The sequence below is a fragment of the Ornithorhynchus anatinus genome, chromosome 1, assembly GCF_004115215.2.
Source record: "Ornithorhynchus anatinus isolate Pmale09 chromosome 1, mOrnAna1.pri.v4, whole genome shotgun sequence".
NCBI classification, from domain to species: Eukaryota; Metazoa; Chordata; class Mammalia; order Monotremata; family Ornithorhynchidae; genus Ornithorhynchus; species Ornithorhynchus anatinus.
The window spans coordinates 3,057,126-3,079,383 of NC_041728.1; the positions used below are offsets into that span (position 1 = coordinate 3,057,126).

Here is a 22,258-nt window from a genome sequence, read left to right on the forward strand (position 1 = left end):
CCCGCCCTAGACCGACCGTAAACTCACCGTGGACGGGGAACGTGTCAATCGTATCGTGTCGTACTCTCCCGAGCGCTTAGCACAGTGCCCTGCACACGGTAATAATAATAATAATAATAATGTTGGCATTTGTTAAGCGCTTACTATGTGCAGAGCACTGCTCTAAGCGCTGGGGGAGATCCAGCGTCATCGGGTTGTCCCACGTGAGGCTCCCAGTTAATCCCCATTTTTCAGATGCGGGAACTGGGGCCCGGAGAAGAGAAGTGACCCGCCCACGGTCCCACAGCTGCCAAGTGGCAGAGCCGGGATTCGGACCCGTGACCTCGGACTCCCAAGCCCGGGCTCCTTCCACTGAGCCACCCTGAGAAGCAGTGTGGTCCAGGGGATAGAGCCCGGGCCTGGGAGTCAGAAGGACCTGGATTCTAATTCGGGCTCCACTCTCGGCCTCGGCGAGTCACTTCTCGGTGCCTCAGTCCCCTCATCCGTAAAATGGGGATTAAGACCGTGAGCCCAGTGTGGGACGGGGACTCGGTCCAACCCGATTACCTTGTATCTACCCCGGCAGGTAGTAGAGTGGCTGGCGCATAGTGTGTGATAAGAGGGAACGTTTGCTCCTAAAAGTGCCGGTGTGGTTCGAGTCCCGGCTCTGCCACTCGTCAGCTGCGTGACTGTGGGCGAGTCGCTTCGCTTCTCTGGGCCTCAGTGACCTCATCTGCAAAATGGGGATGAAGACCGTGAGTCTCCCGTGGGACAACCCGATGACCCTGTGTCTACCCCAGCGCTTAGAACGGTGCTCTGCACCTAGTAAGCGCTTCACAGATACCATTATTGTTATTATTTAAATGGAAAGAGCCCGGGCCTGGGAGTCAGAAGGCCATGGGTTCTGATCCCGGCCCCGCCACTTGTCTGCTGCGTGACCTTGGCCCAGTCCCCTCGTTTTCTGGGCCTCGGTCCCCTCATCTGCAAAATGGGGACTGAGGCTGTCAGCTCCACGTTCGTTCATTCGTGCATTCGATAGTCTCTCTTGAGCACTCACTATGATAGTAATGTTGGTATCTGTTAAGCGCTTACTCTGTGCAGAGCACCGTTCTAAGCGCTGGCGGAGACACGAGGCCATCGGGTCGTCCCACGTGAGGCTCCCGGCCTTCGTCCCCATTTTACAGATGAGGGAACCGAGACACAGAGAAGTGAAGGGACTTGCCTACAGTCACGCAGACAGGCGGCGGGGCCGGGATGGGAACCCGTGACCTCCGACTCCCGAGCCCGGGCTCTTTCCACTGCTCCTCCGTGTGCGGGGCACTGGACTAAGCGCTTGGAATGTACAATTCGGCAACGGATAGAGACCATCCCCGCCCGGTGACGGGCTCGCGGTCTCGAGACGGGCGCCGGGTCCGACCTGATCTGCTTGGATCCACCCCCCTCGGTGCCTGGCACAGAGTAATTGCTGAACGGTTTCCACAGTTAGCGTCGTCGTCACCCTCCCGAGCACTTAGCGCAGCCCCCTGCCCGCAGCGAGCGCTCAGTAAATACCGGCGATCGATCGATCGGGAGCAGGATCCCCATCGCGAGTCCCCTGAGGGTCAATGCGCGAGGAAAACGCCGAAGGAAATTGGAGTGGGAGGAATGCGAAAAGCTCGACTTATTGATCGGAGGAGCGTCTCATTAAAAGGGGGATTGCCTGGCAGAACACGATTTGGATAACTTTTCCTGCTGAGCCAGCTCTCTGGCCTCCATTTGGAACTGCCCTTATCGTGGCCCGGGTGGGAAAGGATTCATGGGGCGAAGGTGCGGGGGCTGGGGCGCCGAGGCCGAGGAGGGCTTTGGAGAAATCCGTCCCGAATCCACCGGAACGTGAATGAAGAAGTCTTACGCTGCTGATGAGGGTGCTACTTGTCAAGCGCTCACCGTCTGCCCTGTGACCTCGGACGAGCCACTTCACTTCTCCGGGCCCCAGGGACCTCATCCGTAAAATGGGGATCAATAATAACGATGATGTCGGTATCCGTTAAGCGCTTACTCTGTGCAGAGCACCGTTCTAAGCGCTGGGGGAGATGCGGGGTCATCGGGTCGTCCCACGTGAGGCTCCCGGTCTTCATCCCCATTTACAGATGAGGGAACTGAGGCACGGACCGTGAGCCCCGCGGGGGACCGCCCGATTGCCTCGTCTCTACCCCAGCGCTTAGAAGGGTGCCTGATACGCAGTAAGCGCTGAACAGATACCGTAATGATTATATGTCAGGCACCGTTCTAAGCGCCGGGATGGATGCGGGGTGATCGTTGGACACAGTCCCCGTCTCTCGGGCTCACAGTCTTGATCCCCACTTTCCCCACTTTGCAGATGAGGGAACTGAGGCTCAGGGACTTGCCCAAGATCACACAGCTGACCGGTGGCTACTTTTTTTTTTAAAAAAAAAAAACAACCAAACGCTATTTAAGTGCTTACTATGTGCCAGGTACTGTTCTAAACTCTGGGGTAGATAGAAGCCATTCGGGTTGGACACGGTCCGTGTCCCACACGGGGCTCCCAGCCTTAATCCCCATTTTACCGATGAGGGAACTGAGGCACGGAGAAGGGAAATGACCGGCCCAAGGTCCCACAGCAGACCGGTGGCTGCCCTTTTTTTTTTTTAAATGGTATTTAAGTGCTTACTATGTGCCAGGTACTGTTCTAAACTCTGGGGTAGATAGAAGCCATTCGGGTTGGACACGGTCCGTGTCCCACACGGGGCTCCCAGCCTTAATCCCCATTTTACAGATGAGGGAACTGAGGCACGGAGAAGGGAAATGAGCGGCCCAAGGTCCCACAGCAGACCTAGTGGCTACCCCCTTTTTTTTTTTTAATGGTATTTAAGTGCTTACTATGTGCCAGGTACTGTTCTAAGCGCTGGGGTAGTTAGAAGCCAGTCGGGTTGGACACGGTCCGTGTCCCACACGGGGCTCCCAGCCTTAATCCCCATTTTACCGATGAGGGAACTGAGGCACGGAGAAGGGAATTGACCGGCCCAAGGTCCCACAGCAGACCGGTGGCTGCCCTTTTTTTTTTTAAATGGTATTTAAGTGCTTACTATGTGCCAGGTACTGTTCTAAACTCTGGGGTAGATAGAAGCCATTCGGGTTGGACACGGTCCGTGTCCCACACGGGGCTCCCAGCCTTAATCCCCATTTTACAGATGAGGGAACTGAGGCACGGAGAAGGGAAATGAGCGGCCCAAGGTCCCACAGCAGACCTAGTGGCTACCCCCTTTTTTTTTTTTAATGGTATTTAAGTGCTTACTATGTGCCAGGTACTGTTCTAAGCGCTGGGGTAGTTAGAAGCCAGTCGGGTTGGACACGGTCCGTGTCCCACACGGGGCTCCCAGCCTTAATCCCCATTTTACCGATGAGGGAACTGAGGCACGGAGAAGGGAATTGACCGGCCCAAGGTCCCACAGCAGACCGGGCGGCGGAGCTGGAATTAGAACCCAGGGCCTATCCACTCGGCCACGCTGCTGCGTGCTCCGGTGCGGCGCGGCTCGGTGGAAGAGGGCCTGGGCTTCGGAGTCGGAGGTCGTGAGTTCGACTCCCGGCTCTGCCACCTGTCAGCTGTGTGACCGCGGGCGAGTCGCTCCGCTTCTCTGTGCCTCAGTTACCTCATCTGTAAAATGGGGATTCACCGTGAGCCTCACGTGGGACGACCCGATCACCCCGTATCTACCCCAGCGCTCAGAACGGTGCTCTGCACATAGTAAGCGCTTAGCGAATACCAACATTATCATCTCCTTTGTTCAGGACGGGCTCCGAATGTTAGCGGAGTCTAGGTAGGATCCGGTCCGGTAGCTCGTGGGTGTCCAGAGTAGAAAAATTCAGGGGAATCCCTGAATTCCCGTAGGTGGTGAGTCCTGTGCGGGACAGGGACTCGCCCGCCCTGACGATCTTCTATCCACCCCAGCGCTTGGTACGCTGCCTAGCACATAGAAAGCGCCGAACAGATACCGCAGCGTTGATCATTCTTACGAATGACAAGTACGGCCCGGAGAACGAATACCGTTCTAGCCGGAGGAGACGGTTGTAATTTAAAAATGTGACCGGGTTTATCCGTGGCTAGAACGAGGGCTCTTTCAAGCGGCGATTTCCGAAAACCCCGACGTTCATTCGGTCGTCTTTATTGAGCGCTCACCGCGTGCAGAGCACCGGGCTGAGCGCTTGGAATGTACAGTTCGGCAACAGGTCGAGACAGTCCCCGCCCGACGACGGGCTCACGGTCCGAAGGTTGGGTTACAGAGTGAGTCGTTAAATCAAACGAGTCGATAAACCCATCGTAGCGAGCTTTCGCCTCTAATAGTAGTTTATGGTTTGGAGTCCTTCTCTTCCAACCACTGAAGAGCATCTTCGGGAAGCAGAGTGGCCCGGGTGTCAGTAGGCCCCGGGCTCTAATCCCGGCGCCGCCAGGTGTCTGCCGGGTGACCTCGGGCGAGTCGCTTCGCTTCCTCGTGCCTCAGTTCCCTCCTCCGTAAAGCGGGGATCAAGGGCGTGAGCCCCACGTCCGACCCGCTCAGCTCGACCTACCCCGGCGCTCAGAACAGCGCCTGGCGCGTAGTGAGCCCTCAACGAGTGCCGTAATCACTAAAGGGGCCGAGCCGGCCGACCGAACGGTGATTTTTAAGCCCCCGAAGATTCGAACCGGTCTCGTTGAAACTGAGCGGTTCCCCGCCTCCGGTTGTTCCCCGTTTTGCCATTCGGTATCCCTGACTGCATGAAGTGCCTCCTAAATGACGCTCGCTTCATAAGTGAGTCAGGCCGGGCCGGCCGCCCCTCCGGTCCTCATTTTCGGCAGGAGGACTCTCCTTGAGTTCCCGGAATGGAAAGCGGGGCAAGATACACGTTCCCCCCTGGCCTCTGGGAGCCTCCGTCGTTCTCCGTCCCCCGCACGGTGGGACGCAGGGGAGCAGACTGGGGAGCCAGAGCGTCGGTGCGGACGGCGTGAGGGCCGACTTTATAAAACCTAAGAGTCGGGACGGGGTTCCCGCGCCCATCCGGCTAAGTGAACGACGGAAACGTGAGCCTAGAGAGTGGAAGAGGGGAGACCGAACAAATCGACCGAGCAGCGGTGATTTTCAGCATCTACCGCGTGCGGAACGGAGTGAGCCGGGACCCAGAGAAGCGGCGTGGCTCAGTGGAAAGGGCCCGGGCTTCGGAGTCAGAGGTCACGGGTTCGAATCCCGGCTCGGCCACCTGTCAGCTGCGGGACTTTGGGCAAGTCACTTCGCTTCTCGGTGCCTCAGTGACCTCATCTGTCAAGTGGGGGTTAAAACCGGGAGCCCCAAGTGGGACGACCCGATTCCCCTGTGTCTACCCCGGCGCTTAGAACAGCGCTCGGCACGTAGTAGGCGCTTAACAGATACCAACGTTATTATTACTGTGATTACTACCCACAAGGAGCTGGCATTGGTTCGTTCATTCAGTAGTATCTATTGAGCGCTCACTATGTGCAGGGCGCCGTACTGAGCGCTTGGAACGGACAAGTCGGCAACGGATAGAGACGGTCCCTGCCCGCTGACGGGCTTACGGTCTAATCGGGGCAGACGGACCGAAACAGTAGCAATGAATAGAATAAATAGCCCTTGCGCTTGGTTGGATTTACCCCCTTTACTCTCCCCGCCCTCCGCCCCACGGCACTTCTGTCCGTATCCCGATTTTATCGCTGCGTGAATGTCCGTCCCCGCCGCGCCGCGGGCTCGTTGTGGGTGGAAGACGTGCCCGCCGACTCCGCCCTATTGAACTCCCCTAGTACGGGGCTCTGCCCAGAGCGAGCGCTCAAGAACCGTGCCGGATGGATCCACCGGAAGCAGCCTGGCTCGGTGGAAAGAGCACGGGCCTGAGAGTCAGAGGTCATGGGTCCGAATCCCCGCCCTGCCACCCGTAGGCTTTCGGGCAAGCCGCTCTCCTTCTCTGCGCCTCGAGGCCCTCATCTGGGAAATGATCCCCTCGCATCTCCCCCAGCGCTGAGAACAGTGCCTAAGGCACATAGTAAGCGCTTAAATACCGTCATCATTGTGTTTCTCCGGCGCTTAGAACAGTGCCTGGTACACAGTAAGCGCGTAGCAGATACCATTAAAAAATGCTGAATGGCCCTAATGCGAGAGAAAGCGTAGCATTCTGTAGTATTTTATGGGAAAGTGCTACATGATGCTAGGCCCTGTATTCTCCTAGGAAGAAGTTAAGTTTAATAAAATCAAGATTCCAGAGAGGAAGAAGCTTACCGGTGTATATTTAGAAGACGAGCTATGTGAAGAAAAAATTAGAAAAATCAGGACTAGACCGTCAGAAGCCACCCAGTTCAAGTGTTCCAGATGACGAATTTACAAAACCTGGATCCGCCCGTCATTTTTAGACTCATTTGCAGTGCGAGAACCGGGGGTCACTTGGAGATGGTGATGAGGGGAAAGACTCCGTCAACGGTGTCGCACAGTCATCTTAGGAAATCGGGTAGTGTAGGGAAGCAGCGTGGTTTAGGGGTCGGAGCGCGGGCCTGGGTGTCGGAAGGACCTGGGTTCTAATCCCGCCACTTGTTGGCCGGGCGACCTCGAGCAAGTCACTTCACTTCTCTGGGCCTCCGTTCCCTCGTCCGTAAAACGGGGATTCGAAGGGTGAGCCCCAGGTGGGACGGGGAGCGTGTCCAACCTGCTGAACTTGTCATTCATTCATTCAATAGTATTTATCGAGCGCTTACCACGTGCGGGGCACTGGACTAAGCGCTCGGAACGGACGGATCGGTTACAGATAGAGACGGTCCCCGCCCTCTGACGGGCTCACGGTCTGATCGGGGGAGACGGCCGAGGACGATGGCGATAAATAGAATCGAGGGGAAGAACATCTCGTTAAAACAATGACAAATAAATAGAATCAAGAATAAATAGAATCAGTCGCCCCCGCCCCAGCGGGTAGAACAGTGCTTGGCCCACGGTAGGCCCTTAAGTGCCACAATTATTATTATTAGCCCGGGAGGTCGGGGGAAACGTGGCGGAACCGGGAGGAGGAGTCGAATACCGTTTGCGGCCGGTTATCGTTCGTTTCAGTCGACAGAAAATGAAGTCGGCGCCGATCGCTGAAGGCGGGCGACGTGGCGGGAAAGGCCGGTCGCCCGTCGGCCTGACCGGCCGCGCCGACACGAGTAGATAGAATCGCGTCGTGGGAGGTTCCAAAGCGGAGAAGCGAAGGCCAGCTGCGGAGCCGTGCAGTTAAGCGGCTGAACTGCGTAATGGTCCCGTATCGAGTAACACCCGGAAGCTTAGAAAGAGATCCGCCTCCCTCGTGTGACCTGAACGCTCAGCGCTGTCCAGCTTTAAGGTGGATTTCTTTGGAGATTTTTCTGTGTATAATATATACATATGTAAGTCCATCTATTCATTCGTTCGTTAGTATTTACTGAGCGCTTACTATGTGCCGGGCACCGGACTAAACGCTCGGAACGTTTCGTATATCCCTCGGTGATTTTTATCGAGCGCTTACTGTCCCCAGAACACTGCACCGTTTGGGAAATAATGATAATGTTGGTATCTGTTGAGCGCTTACTAGGTGCCAAGCACCGGTCTAAGCGCCGGGGTGGATACGGGGCGATCGCGTCGTCCCCCGTGAGGCTCACGGTCTTCACCCCCATTTTGCGGACGTGCCAACTGAGGCGCCGAGAAGCGAAGTGAGTTGGCCAAAGTCACACGGCTGACAGGCGGCGGAGCCGGGATCAGAACCCGTGACCCCCGACTCCGGGCCCGGGCTCTTTCCACCGAGCCGCGCTGCTTCTCTAATAACTGTGGTCCTTGCCAGGCGCTGTACTGAGCCCCGGGGTGGATACGAGCAAATCAGGTTGGACACGGTCCCTGGGGCTCATAATAATGTTGGTGTCTGTTAAGCGCTCGCTGCGTGCAGAGCACTGTTCTAAGCGCTGGCGGGGGTGCGGGGTGATCGGGCTGTCCCACGTGAGGCTCACAGTCTTCATCCCCATTTTCCAGATGAGGGAACTGAGGCCCAGAGAAGTGAAGTGACTTGCCCACAGTCACACAACGTGGGGCGCACAGTCTCATTCCCCGTTTTACAGATGAGGGAACTGAGGCGCAGAGAAGTGAAATGACCGGCCCCGGGTCAGAGAGGGGCCAAGCGGCAGAGCCGGGATTGGAACCCGGGTCCTCCCGACTCCCGGGCCCGGGCTCTACCCACTGGGCCACGCTGCTTCTCACGGAGTACGGGACAGTGGAGTTAGCGGGCCTGATCCCCGCCCACGACGAGCTTGCGGTCTACAGAGGGAGACGGAAACGAGAATAGATTTGGGAGAGGGGAATTAGAACGGAAGAATGTTTGCCCAAGTACCGTGAAGGCGGGGTGAGTATTCAGGGCGCTTGAGGGGTGCGCGGCCGAGTTCGTAGTGGAGGCGGGCAGGAGGGGTGGACGGGGGAAATAAATGACTTAGTCGGGGAAGGCTCCTAGTAGGAGACGTGATTTTAGGAGAAGCGGCGTGGCTTAGTGGGAGGAGCCCGGCCTGGGGAGTCGGAGGTCGTGGGTTCCAGTCCCGGCTCGGCCGCTCGTCAGCTGTGTGACCTTGGGCGAGGCACTTGGCTTCTCTGGGCCTCGGTTCCCTCAACTGTCAAGTGGGGACGAAGACTGTGAGCCCCAAGCGGGGCAACCTGATCACCTCGAACCCCCCCCCCCCACCCCCCCCCCCCCGGCGCTTAGAACTAGCGCTTGGCACATAGTAAGCGCTTAACGAGTGCCTTTATTTATTTTGGGAGGATTTTGAAGGCGGGGAGGGCGGCGGACAGTCGGGTTCGAAGGAGGAGGGAGTTCCGGGTCCGAGGGAGGCTGCGGGCCCGGCGTCGGCGGCGAGAGAGATGAGGTCGAGGGCCAGGGAGCAGGTTGGCTTTGGAGGAGCGGAGTGTGCGGGGTGGGTTGTTCGTTCATTCGGTAGCATCTGTCGAGCGCTCACTCCGTGCAGAGCGCCGGACTGAGCGCTTGGAATGGACGGTTGGGCAACAGGTCGAGACCGTCCCCGCCCATCGACGGGCTCACGGTCTGAGCGGGGTCGTAGCGGGAGATCGGCGAGGTGAACGGGAGGGAGCGAGCCGACCGAGCGCCCGTGAGCCTGCGGCGAAGAGTTGAGACGTGCGTGTGCGTATCCGCGCCCGTTCTGAAATTCAGATTTTCCGGTTATTTGGCACCGTCTCTCCTCTGGCCAGTTTGCCGTGCGGCTTCTAGGGGCGGAAGCGCGAAGCCCCGAGGCCGCCGGGTGCGCCGAGCGCCTTCGCCCGCGACGTTGATGAGGTTGCCGTCTGCGGGGGCCGCGGGTCTCAGTTCCACGATTCCGAGCGCGTACCCCTGTACCCTGGAGGTTGAATAAACGCCGTGGGACCGCGTCTTTAGTTTACGGTTCTTCCCCGGAGACCTCGTCGTCGTCCGCCGCCAGAGGGGACGTCCGGAGGTAGTTCGGTCGGGCGGTCCGTGAGCGCCGGATTCATTCGGTAGTATTTATTGAGCGCTTACTACGCGCAGGGCACTGTACTAAGCGCTGGGGATGTCATTCCAGATTTCCAGGGGCAGGGCCCGGACAGCGTTTCGACCCACGGGGCTCTGGGGACCCCGACTCCTAGACTCCCACATCCCAAATTTCCAAAAGCCCTGAGAGCTTCTAAGCAGGGTTGGGAAGATACCCCTATATACCACCCACCTCTAGACTCTAAGCCCGCCGTGGGAAGGGGATGCGTCTGCTATACCGTCGTACTCTCCCGGGTGCGTCGTGATGATGACAGTGTCGGTTTTAAGCGCTTACTGTGCGCAGAGCACCGTTCTAGGCGCCGGGGCGGATGCAGGGTCGTCGGGTCGTCCCACCTGAGGCTCTCGGTCTTCGTCCCCATCTTCCGGATGGGGCGACCGAGGCACAGGGAAGCGACGTGACTCGCCCGCAGTCCCGCGGTGGCCAGGTGGCAGCCGGGATTCGCACCCGTGACCTCTGACTCCCGAGCCCGGGCTCCTCCCGCCGAGCCACGCCGCTCCTCTAGCGGCCAGAGCCCCGGCCCGGGCGTCGGAAGGGCCCGGGTTCTAATCCCGGCCCCGCCGCCCGCCTGCCGGGAGACCCGGGGCAAGTCGCCTCGCTTACTGTGGGCGGAGCAGTGGACTACGCGCTGGGAACGAGCGGACGGCGCGGCAACAGATGGAGACCGTCCCTGCCCGTCGACGGGCTCGCGGTCTAACCGGGGGAGACGGACGGAGGAGAGCGGGACGACATTCTCGCGATGAATAGAATCGAGGGGAGGGACGCCTAATTAACGAAAGAGATGGGGGAGTAGAAATCTATGTAAGTGAGCACAGTGCCGAGGGGAGGGGAAGGGGGAAGAGCGGAGGGGAAGGGAGGAACGGGGGGCTTGGCCGAGCGGAGGGGAGATATTAGTATCGTACTGTTATTATCGGTATCGTAATACTAATGACGGTGGTGTTGGTTACTAGTCTCTGCGGGCTAGCCGTCTAAGGATAAAACGGCGTGGCCTGGGAGTCGGAGGTCCTGGGTTCCGATCCCGGCTCCGCCGCTGACCTGCCGCGTGGCCTCGGACGAGTCCCTTCGCTCCTCTCCTCCGTGAAATGAGATTCGGTCCCCGTCCTCTCGGCTGCTTACACCCTAAGCCCCACGTGGGACCCGATGATCTCGTACGCGCCCCGGCGCTTAGTACGGTGGGTGGCACGTAGTAGGTGCTTTGAGAATGCCACGATCGGTATTATTATAAAGGGGGGGGGGGGAAGGGGAGCGCGGCGTAGTGGCTAGAACACGGGTCCGCCGCGTGGCCTTGGGCGGGCCACTTCACCTCTGCGGGCCTCAGCGACCTCGTCTGGAAAACGGGGTGGAGACTGGGAGCCCCGTGTAGGACGGGGACTGTGGCCGACCCAAACTGTCCGTAGCCACCTCGGCGCTCGGCACGGTGCCTGGCACGCAGTAAGCGCTTAACGGGAGGCGCTTAGGGAAGCCGCGTGGCTCAGTGGCCAGAGCCCGGGCTTGGGAGTCGGAGGCCATGGGTTCGGATCCCGGCTCTGCCACCCGGCGGCTGCGTGACCGGGGGCGAGTCGCTTCGCTTCTCTGGGCCTCGGTCCCCTCACCTGGAAAACGGGGGTGAGGACCGCGAGCCTCACGTGGGACGACCCGATGACCCCCGTATCTCCCCCGGCGCTTAGAACGGTGCCCTGCGCATAGTAGGCGCCTGATAAATACCAACATTACTGTCGTTGTTACATCCCAGCGGTGCTGTCGGACTGAAGCTCCCTGATTCCCGAGCGACGGTGTGACCGAAACCCATAGCGAAGGCACGTATCGTGGCGGAGCCGAGTAACCGGACAGATCAGCGTGGCTCAGCGGAGAGAGCCCGGGCTTGGGAGTCCGAGGTCACGGGTCCGAATCCCGGCTCCGCCGCCCGGCAGCTGCGGGACCGTGGGCGAGTCACTTCACTTCTCTGGGCCTCGGTTCCCTCATCTGTCAAATGGGGAGGAAGACCGTGAGCTCCGCGTGCGACAACCTGATCGCCTCGCGTCCGTCTCAGCGCTTAGAACGGGGCTCCACACGTAGTGAGCGCTTAACGAATCCCGACGTCATTGAGATCCGAGCTATTGTGACCTCGTAGCTCGGATTTTTCTCGTGGAGGATTTTCGTTGGGCCGAACGGTTACGGCGTCGGCCCGGGGAGGAGGGAGCGGAGGTCTGCGGGTCCGCGAGGGCCACCTTAAATCCGATTCTCGCTATTTATAGCCGGTTGGTTGCCCAACGTAGAATCGAACGCGTTATCCCTTACGTCTGACCCCCGTCTCTCCCGGAGCGGAGGGTGGCGGGCGATTTCTCACCCCTGGCTCCACCTCCAAAGGATCGGTGGAAGCTTAGTCGCCTTACAGCCAGCGGGCCCGCCGCCAGATGAGGTCACGCTTCTCTCTTCCGAGAGAGACTCGGCGACACCGTACATTTTAGCCGGAAAAGAAGGCGAAAACAGCGGCGAATAAAGACTGCTGCTTTTTAGGAACTTAGGAGTCCAAAGTCATGGGTTCGAACGCGGGCTCCGCCGCTTGGCGACTGTGGGGCAAGTCACTTCACTTCTCCGCGCCTCAGTTCCCTCATCTGTCAAACGGGGATGAGGACCGTGAGCCTCCCGTGGGACGACCCGATTAATTCGCCCCGGCGCTTAGAACGGTGCTCTGCGCATAATAAGCGCCTAACGGTCCCGATTAGACCGTGAGCCCATCGGTGGGTCGGGATGGTCCCCATCTGTGGCCGAGTTGTCCATTCCAAGCGCTTGGTACAGTGCTCTGCACGTAGTAAGCGCTCGATAAGTACTACTGAATATTAACAAATACCAACGGTATTACCACTACTAATAAATAGCGTGGATCGATCGAGGTCGTAGAGCTTCCCACGGGTCACGTCGGTCATCCATCGGTTGGGACCGGCCGAGATTTCCCCTTCGGGGCCTCAGTTCCCTCATCTGGAAAATGGGGATGAAGACCGTGAGCCTCACGTGGGACGACCCGAACGCCCCGTATCTCCCCCGGCGCTTAGAACGGTGCTCGGCACGTAGTAGGCGCTTAACAGATACCAACATTATTTGTTGTTGTTGTTATTATTATTAATGGGCACCGTTCTCCCCCGCAGGTTGTGCAGCCTGACCCTGAAGAAGCTGGTGGTCTTCAAAGAGTTGGATAAAGAGCTTATCTCTCTGGTGATCGCGGTCAAAATGCAGGTAATTTTGCGGCGCTCTGATCGGGAAGCAGCGGGGCTCAGTAGGAAAGGCCCGGGCTGGGGAGTCAGAGGTCCTGGGTTCGAATGCCGGCTCTGCCCCTCGGCGGCTGTGGGACTGCGGGCGAGTCGCTTCACTTCTCCGGGCCTCAGTGACCTCATCTGGAAAATGGGGATGAAGACCGTGAGCCTCACGGGGGGCGACCCGCTGACCCTGCATCTCCCCCAGCGCTTAGAACGGCGCTCGGCACGTGGTGAGCGCTTAACAAATACCAACTTGGGAGAGATGGCCCTTCCCCTCCAAGAGTGTGTCGGTGTGGTGCGAGGAACAGTAGTCGCTCAGTGGAAAGAGCCCGGGCTGGGGAGTCAGAGGTCATGGGTTCGAATCCCCGCCCTGCCCCTCGGCAGCTGCGTGACTGTGGGCGAGTCACTTCGCTTCTCTGGGCCTCAGTTCCTTCGTCTGGAAAATGGGGATGAAGACCGGGAGCCCCACGGGGGGGGGGGCGCGACCCGATGACCCTGTATCTCCCCCGGCGCTCAGAACCGTGCTCTGCACATAGTAAGCGCTTAACAGATGCCAACGTTATTATCATTTTTATTATTTTAGCCTCCCCTGGAGCCGGAGGGAGGGAGAACGGTGGGCGGGAGGGAGGGTCTAAATTAGGAGCGTCCCGGCATCCGTGAGTTGGCCCGTCGGGTTGGTATCTCGCTCGTGCCTCTCCCGGGATCTGGGGACGGGCGGGATGTCCTGGAAACCCTTTCAGACAATCCCCGTCCAGCCACGGTCGACGTCGGTGAAGCCGGGCCGGGCCAGGCCGGGGGAGGGATTTGCGGTAGAAGGAGCGGAGGAAGCAGCGCGGCCCGGGGGAGGGAGCCTGAGGCCCGGGAGGCCGGAGGACCCGGGTTCTAATCCCGGCTCTACCAGTTGCGTCACCTTATCTGGTCCGTGCCCGAGTTTCCTCAGCTGTAATGTTCCCCCCCCCGACGAGAAGCGGCGGGGCTCAGCGGAAGGAGCACGGGCTTGGGAGGCAGAGGTCGTGGGTTCCAGTCCCGGCTCGGCCGCTCGGCCGCCGGGTGACTTCGGGCGGGTCGCTTCGCTTCTCTGGGCCTCGGTTCCCTCATCTGGAAAATGGGGATTAAGACCGTCAGCCCCACGTGGGACGACCTGATCACCTTGTACCGCGGGCACCACCCCCCCCCCCCCAACCCCCGCCAGTGCTTAGAACAGCGCTTGGCACATAGTAAGCACTTAACAGAGACCAAGATTATTATTAGTAGTATTATCACCCCAGTGCTGAGAACAGTGCTCAGCACATCATAAACGCTTCACAAGTCCATCATTTATTTATTTACTTTTTTATTTTATTTAGATCACGGACCCTAGGCGGGACAGGGACTTAATTAACTTCCGTTCATTCATTCGGTCGTATTCATTCATTCGGTAGTATCTATTGAGCGCTTACCGTGTGCAGAGCGCTGTACTAAGCGCTTGGAAAGTCCAACCGGACGAAAGATAGAGACCATCCCCGCCCAGTCGAGGGCTCACCGTCTAAACGGGGGAGACAGACGGCGGAGCGAAACAGAACAGAACAAGACGACGTCATCGAGATAAATGGAATCGTAGAGATGCACACCTAATTATCAAAATAAACAGGGTGATAACGATGATGTCGGTATCTGTTAGGCACTTACTCCGTGCAGAGCACCGTTCTAAACGCTGGGGGGGGATACAGGGTGATCAGGTGGTCCCACGGGGGGCTCACAGTTGATCCCCATTTGACAGATGAGGTCACCGAGGCCCAGAGAGGTGAAGCGGCAGTCCCACGGCTGCCAAGTGGCAGAGCCGGGTTTCGAACCCATGACCCGTGACTCCCAAGCCCGGGCTCTTTCCACCGAACCACACTGCTTCTCAGCGTAATATACAAATAAGCGCAGTGCTGAGGGAGAGGGGGAAGAGCAGAGGGCGGGAGAGGGGGGAATGGGGAGGGGAGGAGGAGCAGAGGGAAAGGGGGAGCTGAGCGCTTTCTGTGTGCAGGGCACTGTACTGAGCACTCGGGAAGTACACTTCAGCAACAGATAGAGACAGTCCCTGCCCACGGCGGGCTCCACCCCGGCACAGATGGCCCTCGATGCGTAGTTAGCGCTTAAGAAATTCATTCATTCATCCGTTCATTCCATGGTATCTATTGAGCGCTTACTATGTGCAGAGCACCGGACCGAGCGCTCGGAGCGAACGAGTCGGCAGCAGATAGAGACGGTCCCCGCCGTCCGACGGGCTCACGGTCCGTGACGGACGGACGGGAACGGTGGCGATCGATAGAGTCGAGGGGAAGGACGGCTCTCTGACTCTGATTAAGACCGCGAGCCCCACGTGGGACGGGGACTGCGTCCGTCCCGCTCTACTCGTTTTTATCTGCCTCAGTGCTTAGAACACTGCTCGGAACACGTTAAACGCTTAAAAGGCACCGTTATTACTGTGTGGGAGTTTGACGGAATGCGTAAGTCCAAGTCCCCGGGCTCTTCGGAATTGCGGAAGGCTCCCAGTTCCGGTGTTATTTCAGATCCTCTCCGGTGGCCCGGACGACCTTATTTTGGGTTCCGGCGAGTGATGGGCCGTGTTCGGCGGCCTCGTTCCTCTCTGTCGCCCGCAAAGAGCCACCACCTTCCCGAAACGGCCCTCCCCTCCGTGCGATGCGGGCCTCGGAACGGTGCCGGCCGGTCATCTTAAGGGCTTTTTCTCCCCCCGAATGGAAATCTGGCAGAGGGCAAGACCTCAGAGAGGCGGCGCGGCTCAGCGGCAAGAGCCCGGGCTCGGGAGCCAGAGGTCGTGGGTTTGAATCCCGGCTCTGCCCCTTGTCAGCTGTGTGCCCGTGGGCGAGTCGCTTCACTTGTCGGTGCCTCGCTTCCCTCGTCTGTAAAATGGGGACGGAGACCGGGAGCCTCAGGCGGGACGACCCGGTGACCCCGTATCTCCCCCAGCGCTCAGAACGGTGCTCGGCACATAGTGAGCGCTTAACAGATACCGACGTCGTTATGGTTAATCCCGGCTCCCTCACGTGTCAGCTGTCTGACTTGGGTCAAGTCGCTTCACTTCTCTGGGCCTCAGTTCCCTCATCTGTAAAATGGGGATGAAGACTGAAAGCCCCACGGCAGGCAACCTGATCACCTTGTATCTGCCCCGGCGCTTAGAGCAGTGCTTGGAACATAGTAAGCGCTGAACAGATACCGACATCATCATCATCATTATTATTGTTATTATTACATCCTGTGACGTTTAATGTGGCTGCTTGTCCCACCTAATGCTACGCAGGCTCACTTTGGAATTGACTCGCCCTTTTCAAGTCAGCGGTAGAAAAATCGGTTGCTGCGCTGTGGAATTCCACCACTGGGCCTTTTTGCTAAAGGAATTGCCGTCGCATTTAGTGCTCAGTCCAGTGCTCTGCACTCAGTAACCGCTCGATAAATACGACGGAGATACGGTTGAATTTTTCTACTCCGAGGTCTTCCTTTTGAGGCCTTCCCCGACTGAAACCTCATCTCCTCTTTTCCCACTCCCTTCTACGTCTCCCTATCGCTTGGGTTTTCACCCTTTATTCATCCCTGATAATAATGTCGGTATTTGTTAAGCGCCGACTACGTGCAGAGCGCCGTTCTAAGCGCTGGGGGAGATCCAGGGCCATCGGGTCGTCCCGCGTGGGGCTCACGGTCTTCATCCCCATTTTCCAGATGAGGGAACCGAGGCCCGGAGAAGCGAAGCGACTCGCCCGCGGTCCCACAGCTGCCAAGGGGCAGAGCCGGGATTCCGAACCCATGGCCTCCGACTCCCAAGCCCGGGCTCTCTCCGCTGGGCCGCGCCGCTTCTCTAAGCCCTGCGGTAGATACAAGGCAATGAGGTTGTCCCACGTGGGGCTCACAGAAGCGGCATGGTTTAGTGGAAAGAGCCCGGGCTCGGGAGTCAGAGGTCGTGGGTTCTGATGCCGACTCGGCCTCCTGTCAGCTGTGTGGCTTTGGGCGGGTCACTTCACTTCTCTGTGCCTCAGTTACCTCATCTGGAAATCGGGGATCAAAACTTGGAGCCCCACGTGGGACAACCCGTTCACCTCGTACCTCCCCCAGCTCTTAGAACGCCGCTCGGCACATAGTAAGCGCCTAACAAATACCGGGTCATCACTCGAGGTCACTGAGGCCCAGAGAAGTGAAGCGACTCGCCCACGGTCACACGGCTGCCGAGGGGCAGAGCCGGGAGTCGGACCCGTGACCCCTGACCCCGAGACCCGGGCTCTTTCCACTGAGCCGCGCTGCCTCCCGATTCGAGAATACTGGACTAGAATCCGGGACCTTCTGACTCCTAGGCCGTGCCGCTTCTTCAGCTCCAACTCAGTGTGGCGATCATTTGGATCGCTTTTCCCCGAGGGCATCTTTGTTCCCCCGGGACTTGGGAGAGTGTGGGACAGGCTGGGGGGGGGGGGGGGGGGGGGGGGGGGGGGGGTGGTCAGGGAGGCCTAGGACTGGAGAGGGAATCCAGCGCCGTAGGTTCCCTACGGACCCGACCGGTCAATCGATCAGTGGTATTTATTGAGCGCTGACTAGGCGCAGAGCGCTGTACCAAGCGCGTGGGAGAGGACGCTACAACAGAGGCAGCGGACAGTCGCCTTCCCTGCCCATAAGCGTACGGCCCAGAGGGGGTTGGGAGAAGAGAAGCAGCGGGGCCCAGTGGTTGGATCCCGGGCCTGGGAGTCGGAAGGACCCGGCTTCTGATCCCGGCTCTGCCGCTCGTCCGCTGCGTGACTTGGGGCGAGTCACTCAACTCCTCTGGGCCTCAGGTCCCTCGTCTGTAAAATGGGGCTAGAGACTTGGACCGACCCGACGATCGTGTACGTGCCCCAGAGTCCGGCGCCTGGCAGATTGTAAGCACGGAACCAACGCCGTTTGAAAAAAGTGAGGCGAAGAAGAGAGGTTGAGTCGACCCCGGGCGTAACGTGGTGGGTCTAAAGAGAGCCGAGGAGACACATCCTCTGGGGCCTCTCCAAATGTCTTCGTCTCCTGTTGTCCCGTTACCGATCTTTCCCCTTCCGCATCTCCAAATCGTGCCAACGTTGAGCATTTTCCAGAATCTCTGCCACCTCTTAAAGGGGGAAAAAAAAAAATCTCCTTCCCAGGTAAGATTTTCTCCACAACATTGTCCTGGAAAGGTTGCCCGTTGTCAACCCTGAGCTGCTCCACCCCCCGACCCAAATCAGGTGAATTAATTTACTGAATGAATTCTAAACAGTTAATACGCATCCGCCCCAGCGCTCAGTACACTTCCCTCATCTGTAAAGTGGGGATGAAGACTGGGAGCCTCACGAGGGACAACCTCGTTCCCCTGCATCTACCCCGGCGCTTAGGACAGTGCTCTCTCCGCACGCAGTGAGCGCTCAACAAATACCGACATTATTATCGTTATTACGGTGCCCGGCACCTAGTAAGAACTTAACAGATACCATGAATATTCCCCTTCTAGACTGCGAGCTCGTCGTGGGCGGGGAACGTCACCGTCTGTCGTCCTATTGTCCTCTCCCGAGTGCTTAGTAAATAGTGCTCTGTACGCAGTAAGCGCTTAATAAACGGGAATGAATTAATGCGGTCGCAGAGGTGACTGGCGGGAAGAGAGGTGAAGAGATGGCGCTCTGGAAAAAAGGAGATTCAAGGTTGAGGATTTATGGCTCAGCTTCAACTTGCGTATGTGTGTCTAGGCACGGCCGTTCGTTCGTTCGGTCGTATTTATTCATTCGGTCGTATTTATTGAGCACTTACTGCGTGCAGACCACCGTACCGAGCGCTTGGAAAGTACAATTTGGCAACAGAGACGGTCCCTTCCCAACAACAGACTCCTTCCACTCAAAGAGTCTCCAGTATCTGATCGATCGATGATTAGTCAGCCTGCCCCGACTGTGCCCCCCCCCCCCCTTTTCCTCCGCTCCTCCTCCCCTCCCCGTCGCCCCGACTCCCTCCCTCTGCTCTACCCCCCTCCCCGGCCCCACGGCACTTGTGTAGAAATGTACATATCTATCATTCTATTCATTTTCTTCGTGATGTGTACATATATCTGCGATTCTGTTATTTACATTGACGCTATCGATACCCGTCCACTTGTTTTGTTTTGTTGCCCGTCTCCCCCCTTCTGGACTGCGAGCCCGTTGGGGAGGGATGGTCTCCATTCGTTGCCGAACTGGACTTTCCAAGTGCTTAGTACAGTGCTCCGCACACAGTAGGCGCTCAATAAATATTGAACGAATGAATGAGTGGCATTTTTTGTTGTCATAAGATCTCGTTAAGTGCTTCCTTTGTGCTAGGCACCGTACCAGGCGCTAGGGTAGAAACAGGTTGGACACGGTCCATTTCCCACGTGGGGCTCACGGTCTTAATCCCCATTTTACAGATGAAGTAACTGAGGCAAAGAGAAGTGAAGCGACTTGCCCGAGATCACACAGCAGACAGGCGGCGGAGCCCCGATTAGAACTCAGGTCCTTCCGACTCCCAGGCCGGGCTCCTCCTCTTCATCGAGTGCTTACTGTGTGCGGAGCGCTTGAAGGGCGCTCGGGACAGTTGATAATAACGATAATTGCGGTATCAGCTAAGTGCCTACTGCGTGTCAGGCACCGGACTAAGCGCCGGGGCGGTTACGAGCGAGTGGGGCTGGACACGGTCCCCGGCCCACGTGGGGCTCGCCGACCCGGTCCCCGTTTTACGGACGAGGTAACCGAGGCCCAGGGGAGTGAAGCGACTTGCCCGACCGAGGTCACCCGGGCGGGCGAGTGGCGGAGCCGGGGTGAGAACCCACGGCCTTCTGACGCCCGGGCCCGGGCTCCAACCACCAGGCCACGCTGCTCCTCCAGCGTTGGGCGCAGGAGGGTTGGCGGACGCCACCGCCGCCCACGAGGAGCTGCCCGTCCGTGGCGAGGGGAGACCGGGACGTAACTGCGGCCGGGTGCCTCCGCCAGGCGAAGCGCCTCGGCCCCCCGAGCGGAACCGGGCCCACGAGCCTCGGCGACGCCCGGCCGAGTCCTCGGCGGCCCGGGGGTAGATACAACTACGGCACGCTTCCCCTTGGAGGCGCCGCTCCGGCCCCTGACGGATCCGTCTGTTTCGCGGAGGGACCTTCCTCGTCTCCAGATTCATTCTATCATTCTTGATTCTGTGTACTGCTGTTGTTTTTGTCCGTCCGTCTCCCCCGATTAATGATAATAACAGTAACGATGTCGGTATTCGTTAAGCGCTTACTTTGTGCCGAGCACTGTTCTGAGCGCCGGGGGAGGGAGATACAGGGTCGTCGGGCCGTCCCACGGGGGGGCTCACAGTCGATTCCCCATCTGACAGATGAGGGAACCGAGGCACGGAGAAGCGGAGCGACTCGCCCACGGTCCCACGGCTGACAGGTGACGGGGCCGGGATTCGAACTCGCGACCTCCGACTCCCAAGCCCGGGCTCTTTGACTCTGATTGGACCGCGAGCCCGTCAGAGGGCAGGGACCGTCTCTAGCTGTTACCGACCTGTCCGTTCCCAGCGCCTAGTACAGTGCTCTGCACATAGTAAGCGCTCAGTAAATACTGACGAATGAATGAATGAGTCCCGTCGAGCGCTCGCCCCGTGCAGAGCGCCGTCCTGAGCGCTTGGAAGGTACGGGGCGGCAACAGGTAGAGGCAATCCCTGCCCGCCGACGGGCTCACGGTCGAAGGGCGGCGTGGCTCAGTGGAAGGAGCCCGGGCTTGGGAGCCGGAGGTCACGGGTTCGACTCCCGGCTCTGCCGCTCGTCGGCCGTGGGCGAGTCGCTTCGCTTCTCCGTGCCTCGGTTCCCCCGTCTGTCAGATGGGGATTAACCGGGAGCCTCACGTGGGACGACCTGATGACCCCGTGTTCGTTCGTTCGTTCGTGCGATAGTCTCTGTTGAGCGCTCGCTACGTGCAGAGCACCGTCCTAAGCGCTCGGAACGGACAGGTCGGCGTCGGACAGGGACGGTCCCCGCCGTCCGGCGGGCTCTCGGTCCGATCGGGGGAGACGGACGGACGAGAACGGTGGCGGTAGATAGAGTCGAGGGGAAGAACGGCCGTATCTCCCCCGGCGCTTAGAACGGCGCTCCGCACGTAGTAAGCGCGTAACGAAGACCAACGTTATCAGAGGCGATCCGGACGAGGTTCCGTAGAGACGGATCTCCCCAGATCAGGCCGGCTCCGTCATCGTCGGCGGAGGCAGAGCTACCGGCTTCAGATGCCGCGCGGGAACCGTTCAGTGGCCGCCTGGGGGGGGGTCCCCCTCCGGCGGTCGGGGGATTCTTCGGGGAGCGGGAGGTCGAACGTAATAACCGTCATCGTAACGATGGCGTTGGCTGAGCGCTTACCGTGAGCCTCACGTGGGACAACCTGATGGGCCTGTCTCGACCCCAGCGCTTAGAACGGTGCGTAGGAAGCGCTTAACGGATACCAACCTTATTGGCGTTACTGCCACTATGCGCCGAGCGCCGCTCTAAGCGCCGGAGGTCGGCGAGACCGGGTGAGGTGGTCCCCCGTGGGGCTCCCGGTCTGCACCCCCGTTTTCCAGATGAGGGAACCGAGGCCCGGAGAAGTGAAGTGACTCGCCCCCCCCCCCCCGTCGCACAGCCGGCGGGTGGGCGGGATTCGAACCCGAGGCCGGGCTCTTCTCCCCCGGCGCCGCCTCTCAGTCGCCGGGCGCTTTTTCTCTTCTCAGGGCTCCAAACGAATACTGAGATCTCATGAGATTGTGCTGCCCCCCAGTGGACAAGTGGAAACGGACCTTGCACTAACATTCTCGTTACAGGTAATAATGACGATAATAGCAATAATAACGGTGGTGATCGTAACGACGACGTCTGTTCATTCGCTGTCACGTTCATCGAGCCCTTACCGTGTACGGAACGCCGCCGCACCGACCGGGGCGAGAAGCGGCGTGGCTCGGTGGAGGGAGCCCGGGCCCGGGAGTCAGAGGTCCAGGGTTCGAATCCCAGCTCTGCCACTTGTCAGCTGGCTGACTGTGGGCCAGTCACTTCACTTCCCCGGGCCTCAGTTCCCTCATCTGGAAAATGGGGATGAAGACCGCGCGCCCCACGTGGGGCGACCCGATTCCCCCGTGTCTACCCCAGCGCTTAGAACGGTGCTCGGCACGTAGTGGGCGCTTAACAGACACCGGCGTTGTTGTCATTACGAGGTAATCGGGTCGTCCCGCACGGGGCTCACGGTCTTCATCCCCGTTTTCCGGACGAGGTCACCGAGGCCCGGAGGAGCGGAGTGACTCGCCCGGAGTCACACAGCAGACGAGTGCCGGAGCCGGGGTCAGACCCACGCCTTCTGACTCCCGAGCCCGGGCTCTTTCCGCTGACGGTCAGGAGTTCGGAGGTGATAACGACGGCGCCCGTTAAGTGCTTCCCGTGTGCCAGACGCTGTTCCGAGCCCTGGGGTAGATACAGGGTCGTCAGGTCGTCCCGCTCGAGGTTCACGGTCTTAATCCCCGTTTTACAGATGAGGTAACTGAGGCACGG

At 59.1% G+C, this 22,258-nt stretch overlaps 1 protein-coding gene across 14 annotated transcripts in view; it reads left to right on the top strand.

Moving 5' to 3' along the window:
- PACS2 (phosphofurin acidic cluster sorting protein 2) overlaps positions 1-22,258 on the top strand; it is a 161,262-nt gene that overhangs the window by 54,732 nt on the left and 84,272 nt on the right. For 10 of the 14 annotated variants that reach the window (XM_029060929.2, XM_039910781.1, XM_039910715.1 and 7 more), the window contains exons 2-3: positions 12,643-12,730; positions 21,451-21,540. In XM_029060929.2, coding sequence (XP_028916762.1) covers positions 12,643-12,730; positions 21,451-21,540 — 178 coding nt within the window. Of the gene's footprint in view, positions 1-7,059; positions 7,327-12,642; positions 12,731-21,450; positions 21,541-22,258 lie in introns of those variants that run through there. The other 4 variants (XM_039910763.1, XM_039910771.1, XM_029060952.2 and 1 more) reach the window with 2 other exon arrangements.